This window comes from Lissotriton helveticus, chromosome 5_1, assembly GCF_964261635.1.
Source record: "Lissotriton helveticus chromosome 5_1, aLisHel1.1, whole genome shotgun sequence".
NCBI classification, from domain to species: Eukaryota; Metazoa; Chordata; class Amphibia; order Caudata; family Salamandridae; genus Lissotriton; species Lissotriton helveticus.
In genome coordinates, this window is record NC_136065.1 from 1,269,471,751 (window position 1) to 1,269,487,784 (window position 16,034).

At 43.9% G+C, this 16,034-nt stretch overlaps 1 protein-coding gene across 1 annotated transcript in view; it reads left to right on the forward strand.

Annotated features, from left to right (window-relative positions):
* Positions 1-7,318: 7,318 nt before the first annotated feature.
* Positions 7,319-16,034, forward strand: part of LOC144755289 (uncharacterized) — a 118,852-nt gene continuing 110,136 nt past the window's right edge. Inside the window, exon 1 of the mRNA XM_078644069.1 lies at positions 7,319-7,511. Coding sequence (XP_078500195.1) covers positions 7,488-7,511 — 24 coding nt within the window. The 5' untranslated portion in view covers positions 7,319-7,487. The remainder of the gene's footprint in view (positions 7,512-16,034) is intronic.

Sequence of the window (16,034 nt, forward strand, 5' to 3'; positions counted from 1 at the left end):
CAGATAAGACCCATTGCAACCAGTGCAGGAAATGAGGTGATTTCAGCGGCTCCAGTGGAATATGCTTAATTTGTGTCAGTGTAATTTGCACACACCTGGTACATTAAGCACCCCCTGCATGTTGTCTGCTTTCATTAGGAGCAGCACCCTACATGGGATGTGAGGGGTATTTTCAGTTTCCCTTTTAGCAGGGCGCAACACAAAGGCCTAACTTAAAAGTCCATCAACCCTCCTTTTTGAAGTTTAATCCTGGCTGGGAACTATCTCGAACCTAATGCCTAGATGCCTATGCAATTGAAAGAAACAAAGGCACATACCTTATTACCAATCCACATGTACTTAAGCGAAACTATGACTAGGAGGCAGGTCTTTTAATGTGTTTATTACCTGTATGTAAGAGATGCATGCACTGTAACTATCAGAATGTTAAATGTATATGTTGGTATGAGTAATTACATTCAAAACTATTTAATTAGAACTTAATTTATTTAATTTCTTTAATAGCACAATTCATCTCTTTGGTGGGTGTGAGAAAACTTTACATCACTCACACATATTAGAAAATGTATTCTAAAAGTGTGTAAATTAATGTACAAGAAATTAAACATAAGAAGAAGGGTACAAGGTGTATGGAAGAGTCACATATCCTCCATAATGGTAGCCATTGTATGTTAGGAATGCTTGCTCTGGAAAAACACAAAGTCAGGATTTAAAATGTAACACAGTGGTTGAGTTGTCTATACAAATAAGACTGTACTTCTACCCAAAAGTACACTTTTTAGCATCCTTTGAATCAGGACCGGAGCTAGACATGGGCAGTGTGAGCAGCTGCCCAGGCCCCGCTCATAGGCCACGAACACATGGCTGCACACCAGTGCGTCACAGCCAGGCCATGGCTAACTGGTCCTCTTCTGGCCCTCCTTCATCTAATTTGAGAGCAAGGTGTCTCCTTGCAGTTGTGCTCACGGAAGGGACCACCACCCTTGGGCCTTGCGCCACCATGGTATAGTTAGGCAAGATCTAGCAGAGGGGCCCTGCTGCCATTTCAGAGGCACCATGGGACGCCAGTTGATCCTCAGCAGTTTTAACCCTTCCTGTGAAAAGCAACTCTCGCACATTCAGCCCTTCATGAGCTGCTGAGAGGTGCTAGTAGGTTGCTGAAAGGGAAGGGCTGCAGCCCAGGAGGGGTCTGCACAAAGCAGCTTCAGGAGCAGGGTCATCTATTTAGATGCAAAAAACCCTGAATGCGTAAGGATGTATGCAAATTAGAGAGGCTTCACAAATCCCCTATCTGCCAAGGGCCCCAGAAATCATAGAACTGTCCCTGCTTTGAATAATGGAACATTAAGAGAAAATGCAATAAGGTTCTCAACCTATGCCTTGTTGTTAGACCTGGCACCATTGGCGTGGGTCTCCCTACCATCCATTTTTGCTGTTGCCTCTTGTATTTTTTCTGGTGTTAGATGCTTTAGAGTCCTTGGAAGCCGTTTCTCTGCTGCGCGGTCCGACCAGAGCACGCCTTTTTTGGGGACTTGCTGACAAGTTCTCCCGCCAGACACCCGCACTGGTTCTATATGCTTGTCAATTCCGGGTATTCTTCATGAAGTCTTGCCAACAGTGGAAATTGCATCGTGAGCCATCCATAACTCTGTTCATTGGACTTTACCCGTGAGAAACTCTGCATACTGCCCCTGTGAGCCCAGCGAAAGGCCTCCCCCGGGTGAACCTTTCTCTATCATTGGCCGAGTTAGAGCGCCGCCGTGAAGCATTTGACCTCCGATAATTGTTATCTGAACCTCAATATTGAAATCTTACATCTATATTTGGAAGCGTGCCCCTATTCAAGGAATCTTTTGAGCTTCTTTATCCTTATCCCCACGAAACAGTAGTTCCGTCTGGAGCCATTTGATAACACTCATTACTGAGCACAAATGTAGAAGTCATAAAGATTTTGACCAAAGAAGCTTGAGAGTCCCCAACCCCCTGGTACATCTTTGCCCTGAAGAAGGTGTGGCCAAAAAAGGCCCTACACCGAAACGCGCGTTGGCGTGATAATTGTGGATGCCAGAAACCTAGTCATTGTTAATAATCTCTTCCATCATACGTTGTGTCCACAATTCTGAATTGTGTCTACGCAGTTACATTTTATCTTTACTGCAGACTCGATTGTACCAGTATGAATGTTATGCACAGTTGTATGTGGCAGTGATTGGTTTTATTAAGTGTGAAAGTAAGTGTGATTTGAGTATGGTTGATTGGGAGTGTGTGGGACCTGTATGCACTGTATAAAATTTGACCTCTATACCTCGAGAGATTTTTTTACTCTTTGTTATCAAACGTATTATAGTGATTTGATCATGATTTATTCTATCTGAACCAAAAGAACTAATAAACTAAAGAAACTTAAATGAAAAGTGTGTGAGGTGTATTGGGCTCTGATATTCTTTTGTCACCTTGTATTTTAAGTGAAGGATCCCTTATGGGACTATGATATATGCCCCGGCAGGGTTTTCTGTTGATTCTATTGTACCGTTAGATGCTTTAGGCACTGTGCCACTGCTGTCCAGTGCCACAGTGCAAGTGCTTCCTATTGTAAATTGATGTATTAATCAGTATTTCCAAGGTTGGCTATTTGGTTTACTTGTCAGACTCTAGTACAGTGGACTGAGTGTGCCCAGGGCGTGTAAATCCAAATGGTGCTGGTGGTCCTGCAGCACTGGTTGTGCCACCCACAGAAGCAGCCTTGTAAAAAGTGTCTAAGGTCTGCCATTGCAGAGCCTGCGTGCATTCTGGTATTGTCATGCTGACTGGGCAAGTGCACCCACTTACCAGTCCCTAAACCTTCCTTTTTCTTCATATCAGTCACCCCTAAGGTAGCCCCAAGGGCAGGGTGCATTGTAAGTATAAGGTAGGACAAGCCCTGATGTGTGTGGCATGTCTTAATAGTGAATTACATCCATTTTCGTTTTTCACTATTGCAAGGCTACCTGTTTTCCATAGGCCAGAATGGGCTGTTACTTAGGATTATAATTCTGACTCAGAGAACATGGTAGAAATTTGAGTTTATATGCCTGAACTCAGAATGATAAAATGCATCTTTTAGTAAAGTTGGTTTTAACATTCTGTGTTTGCAAAAAACACTTCTAGAAAGTAGGTATTTGCTTGCCTAACCTTTCAAGCCTGCCTCTGATAGGTTGTGTATTCCTTTGCCTGGTTTTGTGAGTGACAGGGCTGGGGGATTCCTAGAGACAGGATGAGTCAGCCCAGTGGTGAATAGAGAGGTCTGCGTCTAGATGGGAGGGAGGAGTTGCACCTGAACCTTGAATAGGGCTGTGCCTGCCTTCCACAATGCTGGCTCCACCTCCTGGGGAGCGGCTGATGTCTCTGCCCTGCACACTGAAAGAAGAGAAGGAGTCCTGTAAACAAAGTGCTCCAGGACTGTTCTTGCCTTCCACAATGCTGACTCCACCTCCTTTGGGGCGTCTGATGTTTCTGCCCTGCACTGTGAAAGGAAAGGAGAAGTCTGGTAAACAGAGTGCTTCAGAACTGGTTTGGACTGGGCAAAGGCACCTCTCCCCTCAGCGAACAAAAGGTTTTGGGGTATAAATGTTGGGACCCTGATACCAAGAAATTAGATCACTTTGGACTACAAGAAGAAACCTTTACTGAGGAGAGGAACCTGAACAAACTGAGGAGAGACTATTCCCAAGCTGAAGTGATGCTTGGGGGATTGGCCTGCAGTGATTGCCTTACTGCCAAAGGAAGGAGAAAGGAGAAAGGAACGTTGTGTACTTTGCTTTCAACTTGTGAAGGATCTTCAAGGGCTTGGAAAAGAGCTTGCCTCCTGCTGAAGTCTCAGGGACAACAGACATCACCCCCCAGCTCCCCAGAGTTCCTTGGAAGTGCCTGCTGCTGTTTTAGGCCTTCTGAGGAACTGCGTGTCGCAAGGAGGGTGTCGCCGCTGTAGCTGTCGCATTGCACCGCATCGAGAGGAGAGTCTTGCAACGAGGTCGGAGCGTGTCGCCGTCGCTGTGCCTGCCGTCGCAAGTCCGAAGGAGGGTGTCGCCGCTGGAACTGTCGAACTGCAGCGCATCGAAGAAAAGCTCCTTGCATGCCCGAGAAGCGCGCCGCCATCGGAGCTGCTGCCTTCGCATTGTGGATGTCGCCGCTGTAGTTGTTGCATCATGCGGAAGCGTGACGCATCGTGGGAGAAGAGTGTCGCAAGTGGAGCTGTTGCCGTCGCATCACAGAACAAGGGTGTAGCGCTGCAGTCCACGCATCGAACTTCTCGCATCCCCAGAGAAGTGTGCCGCATCTGAAAGATCTTCACGTCTTTGTTTCTTTGTACTTGAAATTCGCCGCATTTCCCTCGCTGCGACATTGCTTGTCGTCGAAGCGCAACGCAACCTAAGGTACATTGACGCAAAATGTCGCATCTTAAGAACTGAACCTAACTAAGCTAAATCTACCATCTTAAAGTAACAGTATTGTGTACTTTTGTCGTTTCATGGTCTTGTGGTAACTCTATATAAAGTATACGTATTTTTGATATAAAAACTTTGAGTGGTGTCCATCTGTAGTGTTGTCACTGGATTACTGTATGTGGTAACAAATGCTTTACAGCCTGCCTCTGAGATAAGCCTGTCTGCTCGTGCCAAGCTACCAAGGGGGTGAGCAGGGGTTATTTTAGGAGTGTAATCCCCTTATCCTGACTAGAGGCAAGGGTCCCTATTTGTCACAAGTACCTACCTGTGCCAACTAGAGACCCTCAAATCTAACACTTGTACTTTGCACGCACCTCCTTGCTGCCGTTCCATATATGTTATATTAGGAGGATTACAACTTATGAACGGCAAATAACAAGGGAGGCTTGGGGGAAGCTGACCAATGTGAAATCTGTCCCAGGGCAGATTGGGTGGGTGGTGCAGTCCAGTGACTGACAATTTGTTTTGGGGTACATTTGTAGCCCAATTATAGCGCAAACTATATTTAAGGGGTTAAATTGGACTCCCTGCCACCATTTTAGGTTCAAATGACCTGGTGACAGGGAGCATATCTGTGTCTCTTTTCATCTGTCTATCTGTGCTTTAAGGTTTGATCCTCCCCTACCATGACAGGTAGGGGAGGATCAGAAGAGGCAGGAGATAAGAAGGTTGGGCCCGAAAGCAAGGAGCTTAAGTTAAAAAGGTTACTATATATGGGCATGACTAAACCACTGGGGGCTCGCCTTATGCTAGCCATGAAAAAACATATTTGGAAGGGGGGTCGGCGGAGATGCTTAAACTCTTCCACAGAGAGGTGTGCTCCAAAGAAAGTTCGAAAGAAGAGGAGTATAAGCTGGCGAAGCAGCCAAAAATCCCCCTCACAATAGAGAATTGGATTGCAGCATTTCTGATTTAATCCAGTGTATAGTGCAAGAAAAGCCAGGAGCGATGTGTAGCCGTGTTCAAATTCATGGATGTAGTAAGGAAGGCCCAACTCATGGGTGTGGAATATGCCTGGGCCCACTATAATGAAGGATTTAGGGCACATCTGGCTTGAGATCTGGAAGCAAAATGGGGCAGGGGAACAGGATTCTGATATCTTGCAGCACATCATGGGGGCTGCAAAACTGGGGAAGACCATCTTTACAGCGAGTGGCCAGCCTATATTGTATCACCCCTTTAAGAGCTATCCCACCGAAGGAGGGGTTGCGGGAGCATCAAAGGCACAACCTGGGACAGGGGGCACCTGCTGGGGACTTCAACAAGAGAATGAGCACTCAAGAATATTGCAAATTCCACTGCAAGTGCTCTAAATGTGCGGGACGATGCCCCCTTGTTAACTGTTATGGGTCAGGGAGTGGTTACTAAGGCCAAGGGGCAGGGGAGTGGCAGCAGTATAGTGGTAGCCAAGGAGGGCATCTGCAGCAGTTTACAGGTCCCTGAGGTGGAAGGGGGGCCCAGGGATCTGGTGCAAAAGGCTAGTACTCTGGTTAACTTTGAGAGGTTGGAGTATAGGCTAGGGTTTATGTGCGAGCAGAAGAGGCAAAGTAGTTATGGGAGGGGTTCTGTTGGGGTTATTGCTTGGTGTATGGGGTCCTCCGGTGCGGAGCTGGGCGGACAATTTGCCTTTAGCATAGAAACACAGAGAGGCAGTGCGAGAGAAATTGCAGAAAGAGGTCTCAGAGGGGATGGTGGCGGGGCTCTTTCATGATTGACCAATGGCTGATCTAATCGTGTCACCAATTGGAGTGGTGCCAAAGAAAGAGAGGGCCAATTTTATTTGATACAGCGTTTGTCCTGGCCGGAGGGAGGGTCATATAATTACTTAATTGCAGAAGAAGTGGCTTCCGTATCCTACTTTTCGGTAGATGTGGCCATGTCACTGGTGGCGACTACGTGCCCAGGAGCGTTGATGGCCAAATGAGATGTGAAGTCAGCTGCTTATGGTGCACCCTGATGATTTCCAGCTATAGGATTTACAATTCGAAGGAAAGTGGTACGTGGACAAAGCTTTACCAATGGGATACTCCATTTCATGCGCACTGTTTGCGTGTTTAAGATCCTTTTTGCGATGGCTGTTTACATGGCATATGGCCCATCAGCTGGTACCCACTATTTGGATGATTTCTTTATTGTGGGGGCACCTGGTTGGGCAGACTGCCAGACTCTCCTGGCAAGATTCCAAGAGCTCATGGGTGAACTAGGGGTGCCATTGGCGCTGAAAAAATAGTTGGTCCACAAACAGTGTTATTGTTCTTGGGCATTGAGAGCAATTCCAAATGGATGGAGGCCAGACTACCGCAGGAGAAAAAAAGAGAAAATGTTGACACTGTTAAATGGCATGCTAGAAAGGAAAAAGGTGAAAGTGACGGAGATTCAGGTCCTGTTGGGTCACCTAAACCTCACATGCAGGGTGGTACAGACATGGAGGACGTTCTTCAGGTGGTTGAGGCAGGCATTATCTGGGTTTTCACTGCCTCATCACCATGTCAGGCTTTCGGCAGGAGCAAGGAAGACCTGTGAATGTGGTGTGTTTTCCGGCACTTTTTCAACTACATTACCTTGGCTGGGAGGGAGGACGTGGACTGGGACCCACACAATTAGAGTTTAAGTATATCATGTATAATTTGACCGTGACTCCGGTCCTCGTGGCTCCACGTACTTTCTGCTACCACACCTTGACCGCCAATTTAAAAGAGCCCAGGGTCATTTTCCTCAGTTCTAGCACTAACTGAAATAACATCAAATGGATAAAAGCCTACGCAACCCAAGTGCTCTCTGAGGCGGGTCCTGGCTGCTGTTGTCTCGGAGCATGCGTCGGGGATAAGTGTTTCGGGTTGGGGCCATGCGCAGTAAATAAACATGGAGACAGACTGAACTTTCACTGGGTTTTCAGGTCTCATAGGCAGGTGTCTAGTTTTGATAAGCAATCTCCATCTGCTGCTTGGGTCCAGCACACGCGCCGATTGTTCATCCACGAAATCCAGTCCGAACGGAATAGAAATGCCCTGGCGGAACCCGGACAAGGTGAGTGACCGCACGCGCCGGGGTGCAGTCATAGGAAGGAGGCCTGTGAGACCGGGTCTTCAAATGAAGTCCTTTTGAGTTTAAAGTGTTGGTGAACACGGTCGCTTCCGTCGTGCGGGGTACAGCTCGCCATTGTGACTGGTAAACAGGTGCACACGGAAGGGTTGGGCACCTGTATATGCAGCACTTTCCATGAGGGGACGCTGAGCAGAGGTAGAGATCGCACGAAAGTTCGCGGAAGTGAAACATTTTGGAAAGGAGTGTTGTATGTTTCCAGACTGTGGAGCGAGTTTCTTTGTCCTGAGGTTGACGGTCTCTAAAAAACCGTTAGATATCCGTGACTGTGTACTAACATCGCAGTGAACGTTTGCAGCTATGAAACATAAACACCCCAAGTTGATATCGGACACGTTGAAAAAACAGTGCAACGCTGCATTTTACTTTTAGTACTCAAGTAAATGGTATCTAATCATAGAATATTTGGAATTTAGACTGGTTTAGCTGGGTGTTTAATCTTTGCATACATCCATCTGTCTGATGACACTGTGAAACTCGTTAGGTCATATGCTGTGCTCCCTGATCTGACGGTCTTGTTTGCTTCTGGCATGGAGGCAAATTCAGGACTGACCTCTAAAAAAAAATCGGGACAAAGTGTCCAAATTCAGGACAAAAGGTCACTTTAATGGACACTTCTGAGGTGGGTCCACACTTCACCACTTTATTAGTGCATTTTTTTTATATTGCAGTCAACTTAATATTTTTATGCAGTCTGCTATATGAGATTACATTTAGATGGGGCATTATGTCCTTGTTCAACAGTAAATTGATACCCTTTAGCATGGTGTCAAGGGAATCAATCATACCCAAATCTACTCCGTCTTTCTTGGACCGAAAGAATCAGCAAGTTTCTAAACATTTCAATACTCATAGCAGACAGTTTGGGAACCATTAACCCCTTCGCTGCGGCGACAATTCCACCGCAGCACTAGGGGTGAGGGGGGCCGCGCGGCGCTCCTATGCTGGTGACGGAACCGCTCCGTCACGAGCCTCAGGCGCGCTGTGCTTGTGACGGAGCGGTTCTGTCACGGCCCCGCCAGCTTAATAGAACGCACCACGCAGGTACGAAATCAGCACCACGCAGGCGCGCCGAGCGCGCCGTGACGGAACCGCTCCGTCACCAGCACAGCGCGACCGAGGCTGGTGACGGAGCGGTTCCGTCACCAGCATGGGAGGGGTTAGGTAAGTTAATTTTTCACATTCTGCTCACCTCACCCTCCACTAGACATCAGCTCTTAAAAAGATTGAGGCAGAGCAGATGATGTGGGTGACCGTCTCACGCCTAATGTCAGGATGTGAGATACCCACTACTTGCCTGTACGCTCACAGCACCAAGAAGTCCTGACTGATACATTAGTGTGTTCGTCAGGGACTACATTTATCTCAGAACTGGGAGCCCGATCACCTGACAGAATTAAAGAGTAGTATGAAATCAAGATCAGATGGGAGATCTATAGCAACTGATTTAAAGGGTCATTGCTAAAGAACTGGACAAATGCGGGAACGAAGAACAAGAGAGGACAATTGCTAAAATCAAATGGGCCCTCCATAAGTATCTGAAAGTATTGTGTACATGGAGAATAATCTCAGCAGAGCGGCCAGAAACCGAAAGCATCACCCAACCACCCGGGCAAATTCTGCCTGTGTGATGGTCCATTGGTGGTGCTTCTAGTTGGCAGACATTGGCTGGGCACCTTGGGAAATTGGGCCCTGAACAATTGTCTACTCTGCCCATGTCTTGAAATGGCTCTGCAGTTGAGCCAACCCCCAACCAATGGCCTGGCTCATCCCTAAGTGCCAAAGAACATGAGAATCTTCAGAATATTTGGGATGCAAATTACACAACAATCAAAGTGTAAGGATATGATAAAGACTTTAAAATGTAGTAAGTGTTTCTTTAACATACGGAAGTGTTTCTGTCTATATTAGATCACAACATTGCATTGAAATGTATTTAAAGTGGAAGTTTCTATACGTAAACTTTAAAACACTTATTAATCCTCCCTTCTGACAAAACCATTAGTGAACAAAGTTAACCAACTGTCTGGTGCCCCATATATCATGGCCAATAATATTTTTATGGCTAGTGGCACGTAACAGACCATTAAAGCATTTACAAGTGAGATTTTTGTACAGAATCCATCTTGAATTGATTTATTAGAAAATGCTCTCAAATGAAGCAAGTTGATATTACTTAAATCGCACAATTTAGTCATGTGGGTGACCTGGGATTTGAACCCATGTTTCCTGGTCACACCTAGGGGCATATTTAGCATTTTGTTGCTTTGCCCTTGCACCACGCAAGAGTGATGCAACACTAAAGTTAGCGTGGTGCGCAAGGGCGATGCAACACTAACATTCGATTTATCAAGCCATGCAAAGCCACCTGGCGCGGCCCTGCATAAATTGTTAAAGTTGGAGTAACGCAAGGCAACACAAATCGCTGCCTTGCGTTACTCTGCCCCATAGAGGCGTTCTATGGGTGGAGCGTGGGTGTTCCCACGCATCCACCCATGGATTTTGGTGCATTCCTAGATTTTCCATTAGTAGTAGACCTGGGAATGCGTCAAAATGCTACATCTCCCAGGGGGTGTAACAAGGATGAATATGTTTATTTTTCCAAGTTTCTTCTCACTATCTACTTGTGCTGCATTTTGCAGCACACATAGAAACAGGAAAATGCCTCTCAGGATTGGTTCTGTACAGTAACGTGTCCCTTACTGCACAAAAACAATCCTGCTTACAACGCAGGTACAATTACACCACAGTGCAAGGGAGCCTGCATTGACGCTAGTCAGTCAAAAGTGCGCCAGTGCATTGAAAAGACAGGAATGCAGCTTATGATGTTAAATACGGGACATTGCTGCTCTTTCTCTTTCACACAGTGCAGCACAGCAAGGTGGCTCGCTGCATATGATCAATATGCCCCATAGTGTATTTAAGTAACTGACTAGATTACTTTCATTTTCTCTGTTTTCTATAACACAAGAGGACAGTATCTTTGTACAATTCTGTCAGTGAATAGTAGACCGTTAGTTAAAAACAGATCCTAGGTTAATTTGACACATCTACTTAAAAAAAAAAGGTAACCATATGCTAACATCACTGGCTTTCTCAGACTTTACATAGCTAGTCAACACAGCAGTCAAAGTTGTGATCCTAGCTCCGTAAATCCTAGGATAATTTTGCATTTCCTGAGGAAAGGATTTCTCTTAGGTCTTGCAACTTGTACTCTGTAGACCAAGGGCAACAGTGAGGGCTTTCAGGAGTTCACTACTGGAGGAAGAGGAGCCTCTGGTGGTGAGATTGCTCTCGAAAGACCTAGAGTACACTGTCCTTCTCACGCCTGGAGTTTAGCACTGCTTTTGAAAGGTCTGAAGCATTTTCCATTCATACCCTAACGTTGTGCCAGAGGTTCCTTCTCAGTTCCACACCACGAGGGAAGTGCTTTTCCAGTGTTGGCTCCAGAATAATCTTCTGAGAAAGAATGTTTTTTTGTGTGTGTATCTACTGGACGTAAAAAGGACAGTTCTCATTTATTTGGAGATAACAGAATCGTGGAAGTTGGATAACCTATTACTAAATTTGGGTGTCTGAGGTTCTACAAGTAACAACACTTTGATCTCAGAATGGCATGTGGGATGTACTGATTAATGTAGTCTTTAAGTGGGTATGGCCAGTAGTTTGGCTTGCAAGACTTGGGTGACAGCCATCTACGGCTTCAGTCGCGACTAAGGCACTGATAAATTGTGCACTTCTAAAGCAACCATATCCTCATTCGGATCAAAACTCCCTCTTCCTGGAATGCTTCAGTTTTCGGAGTTGCCGTTTGTTTTGTTGGACTCCTGCTATTTGGTTCTGGAATTTTTAAGGTGTGTAATCTGGGTGCGTTTTTTTAGGTTTTTTTGTTCTTCTTTGCTGTCTGTTGTGCTTGGCACAGTTCCCTCCAATCAATGCAAATTAGAATTTAGAGCTACTGGCTTTACAAAAGAAAAAGAAATACGCTGTCCGCCTGCCCTTTCTTTTTTTATTGATTGACTCTTCTTGACTCTTCTAGCAATGGCGGCACTCCGCACTTTGGATGTTCAAAAGCTAAAGCGCGGCATGATGTCCTTGCTACAAAAGTCAATAAGTAGAACAAAAAGTTGTGCGGCCACCATATTTTTTTCCCATTTATTTTCAATCTTAGCCATCACAGCTTGTCGTGCTTTAGCTTAATATGTTTGAAAGTAAAGCGCATGCGATTGCTATAAAACTAAATAAATGGAAAGGAAATGCAGCATTCACCTTCCATTGTGTTGACTTTTGTAGTAATGACGGCACACTGCTCTTTAGATGTTTAAAGCTAAAGCGTGGCGTGCCGCAATTGCCACTAAAGTCAATAAATTTTAAAAAAAACGAAGGTCGGCGAACTCCGCATTTCTTTTACATTTGCAAAGCCAATAGGTCTACATTTAACTAAGGTTGTGTGGCCAAAACCAGGAAGGACGGCAGCAATATGGGGATGGAGAGGGAGCGTCTGCAAAGAGGAGGCAACAGATGCCAACCAAAAGAAACAATTGGTGAAGTCTCGTGGGAGGGAACCAAGCACCCAAAGTTGGGCGAGATGGACACTATTGACCAACAACAGTAAAGGAATTTCCAAAAGGCAGGCCAACCAACCAGAAGCTCTGTGCAGAGCTTAAAGCCCATATTCTGAATGCAACCTGTCTCGCAGAGACAGCGCACTTCCTAGGTGAAACCTTAAAAGGGTTCAGCAGAATTGTAACATTTGAATTTCCAATTTAATTAATCAAGCTGTAATATATAGTATTTGCTTTAGTAGTGTTGCCTGGTATTCTGGGATTACATTAGAGCTGCAACTAGATGTTTCTTTCAGGCGATGCAATCCGCCTCATAGAGACTTCACAGGACTCCTTTGGTTGTTTGGTCTCTGCTGGCATGTGTATGAACTACAGGCCATCTTTCCTACAGTTCTGGCTCGATCTTTCCTCCTTATGAAATCATTATATTGAGTGCTCTTATTGAGTGAGCGGTGACGCCTATAATTGTAGTGCTTCAAAAGGAAAACCCTGTAATAATGAGCATTCTTTAAGTACTGGTTACTATTTCGGTTGATTACCATTTTTTCTTATCAGTATTAAAAAGGTCAGCCTTTTCTACAGGTGACAAATATTTACCTAGTTCTTAAGTATTGTCTTGAGGAGGCATGGGGTTTTCAATCTCAATGAGGTCTAGTTTAAATAGTTTTGGTTTTAATTTCACTCGGGACCTCTTCAATAAAGGTCACTTTAGGGCCTACCTAAGCAATTTTATATAGAAATGTATTCCATTCTTACTAGAACAGGCCTCGTAAAATCTTCTTGTCCACTCGTGAGTCAGATTTTATGAGGGTGAGCTATATTTACTGACCCATTCGGGCGAGGGAGCGTGAGTGAGCGAAGAACAGGTGTTATGTTCATTCAGAAAGTAAATGAGCAATAAAGATGCTTTCAATCTTATTTTTTTCTTATCAGATTTGCTGTGTTCAAAAAACGAGATCAAATGTCGGCTTATGTCTTCTTACAATTTGCTGCTTATTTCAACCTAGAGATTGGTGTTTACTTGTCTTTCTCCAACTGATAAGTTAAAGACTTTCGTAAAGTGTACTGTGTGACAATTGTGCTGGGGGTATCAGGAGTTAAAAATGAAAGGCTTATAATGTGTCAAGTTTTGTCTAATAACATTTAAATAGCTGGTGGAATAACTGTACAAATATTAAAAAAGATATTTCAGTTGAAAGCACGTTTTATTTTGTAATTCTGAAGTGTGATGTTAACAAAGATTTTAAAAGGATCAAAACAAATCGAAACACTTTACTTACTGATGTACAAATGATGACTATTTGCTGAAACCCTAATTTCCAAACATTATCGTTTGTATGCTACATAGTTTTATTGGTAAAGCTGCAGGTCATTGGGAAAGTTTGTGGCGATTTCAGTGGAAAATGTGCTGTCTGTAAATGACCGTGCACTACCACATCATGCTTTAATAATATATTTATTAAAAGTGAGAGTTTTAAAACATGAACTGAGAAACATTCCTGCCCCCGCCCTGATGATAATGCTATCAGCTAACTAAGAGGCAAGTCAGGCTTATATGTGAGCCAGATTCTTATACATGGAGCAAATTCGTATTCTATTAAATCAAACAATAGAGATTTTTTGGACAGCAGACATGCTGGACTCGCATATTTGAAGGTGTTCTCATATGTGATGATCAAGAAATCGGCAACTCAATAAAATACAATATTTGCCAAGGATCACATAATTGGGACCAGTTTATGGGCACATTGCAGTTAGGTCAGGTGGTTTTATCAAATCACCAAACCTGCAAGTCTGGTATTATTTCTATGATTTTTCGAAACTTGTAGAGATGCATACAATGTAGAAGAGCTCCCAGATCTTGGTGAGCCCAACCAGTCCATGTACAGTTCTAACTGTGGGGAGGAACTTATGAAGAAGCATGTCCACAATAAGTGGGTAAGGGTCCACTTCCAAAAAGAATTGAATATATAACCATTGTTTCTTCTCCGATTTATCCTTTAGCCAGTAAATCAAATTTGTCCTCCACCATATAGTTTACAGGGTTGTGGAGGTCCTATAGCCCAAGGCCCAGGACATGTTATTTGGGGTCAAGGACAAGTTGCATGTTTATTTTGTCCTGAGACAAGTAGGCCCAACCTCCTGCAGCACAAACCCTTTGGCTGCCAGATTACAGTACCACATAATGGATCAGGGAAGGGCATTGTCTGCAGTTAAGGTAATATTTGTGTCCAAACCTTAATGCTGTTCAGACTTGTATTTATGGTTCATTAATCGAAAGCTTTTATTATTAGGTTGAGCGCTCTAAGGAAATGTTGTAAGTTCAGACTGAACTACTGACAGTGGTTCCAGTATAAAAATGAGTACGCAAGTTTGCAAAGTTTAGCTATATGAGGCTACGTATAATGCTTCCAGGATGCTACTCTGATTAGATGCAAATATAGGCAAAACTTTGAAAGCAGGATTGATGATTTTTTGCTTTCAAAATGAAATGTAAAAAAAAAAATCCAACTACAAACAAAAGATTTTGCTAAACTACTGTGAAATGTTAAGTACCGTTTCGTTGAACCATCATTTTGTAAAATGTGTTAATGCATGCTAGTATTTCCCCCAAAATATTTATGGTGGGAAATCAGTGTAACTAGTTCAAACAAAATTATAGGAAACGTGACAATAAACAAGCAATGGCAAAGCCAATAGGTAGGACATTTTTTATCAGCCTTTTGGTTTTGTCAATGTGTGTCTTGTTTTGACATGGTTTTTGTACAACTGTATTGTTGTGGGAGCTGCCAGGCTTTCATCATTATAACAGACATTGGCAAAAGCAAAAACATTTTTGGTCTCAAAAACCACACATTGCTATAGTAGTACCTGGCACTGAACGAAACTACTTTGTGTGCCGATATGCTCCTTGTGAAAGAGCAGAATGCTGTCACTCACAGTGAAGCCAGCCAGTAGATAGTGAGAGAGATACAGAAGTCTAATAAAAACAAAAGGTCTTGGTTAACGGCAGACCTAAATAGTGGCCCAATTCTTAAAGAAAAGTCACAAAAGTGCAGCCATGATATATGTCCTTGCATTTTTTCAGATTTTCAGCTTTAATTAATTTACAAGAATTTACAGGTGTCAGTCAGGAAATCTTACTCCCAGAAAATATATGCGAACTGCGTTTTAGGATGAGCAAATATTCATGTGTAGATTTGCCCATGCGAAAATCTGTTGAGCAGTAACAAGTTCACTTTCCCACCAACCACTTATTTCCCCAACACTGGCAGAAATTTTACCTCTGCCCTTGTCAGTACATTTCCAGACTTTCTCTATATGGTAAAGTATTAGACAAGTTGATTAAAAGGCATAAACCATTAGCTTTGCACAGACTCAAGAGGACATTCCAACTATGGGGAACTATTGCTCCTCCAGCCCCTGTATGTAGATCTGCCGAAAGGTGGCAAATTGCTAGTATTCAAACCCTACTATGATATGAGCTCTGGCATAGTAAGAGAGGCTATCATCACAGCTCTTACATAATGAGAATTCTGCCATAATTTGCCTCTGCACTACATGGCACCAAAGGGACAAGTGGATTTTGTTATAGGTAAAGTAGATTTATAAAGCATCTGTCCCATGGATAAGTAGATATTTTCATAAATTCCACACCCTTGAGTTTAGTGTGACTAATGTTATATAAGAGGATGGCGCTCGCTTATGATTGTGTAAATCACGGCCCAACTACCCCTATCCATGAGATGCCACTGTAAGTGAATATTTCTCTGCACCAGCAACTAATGAAATTTACGTTTGAGCTTCCGGACTGAGTGAAGTCAATTTCTTTACCTACCACAAAAATAAAAGGCCAATATCTGGGCGATTAGGATTCGCCTGC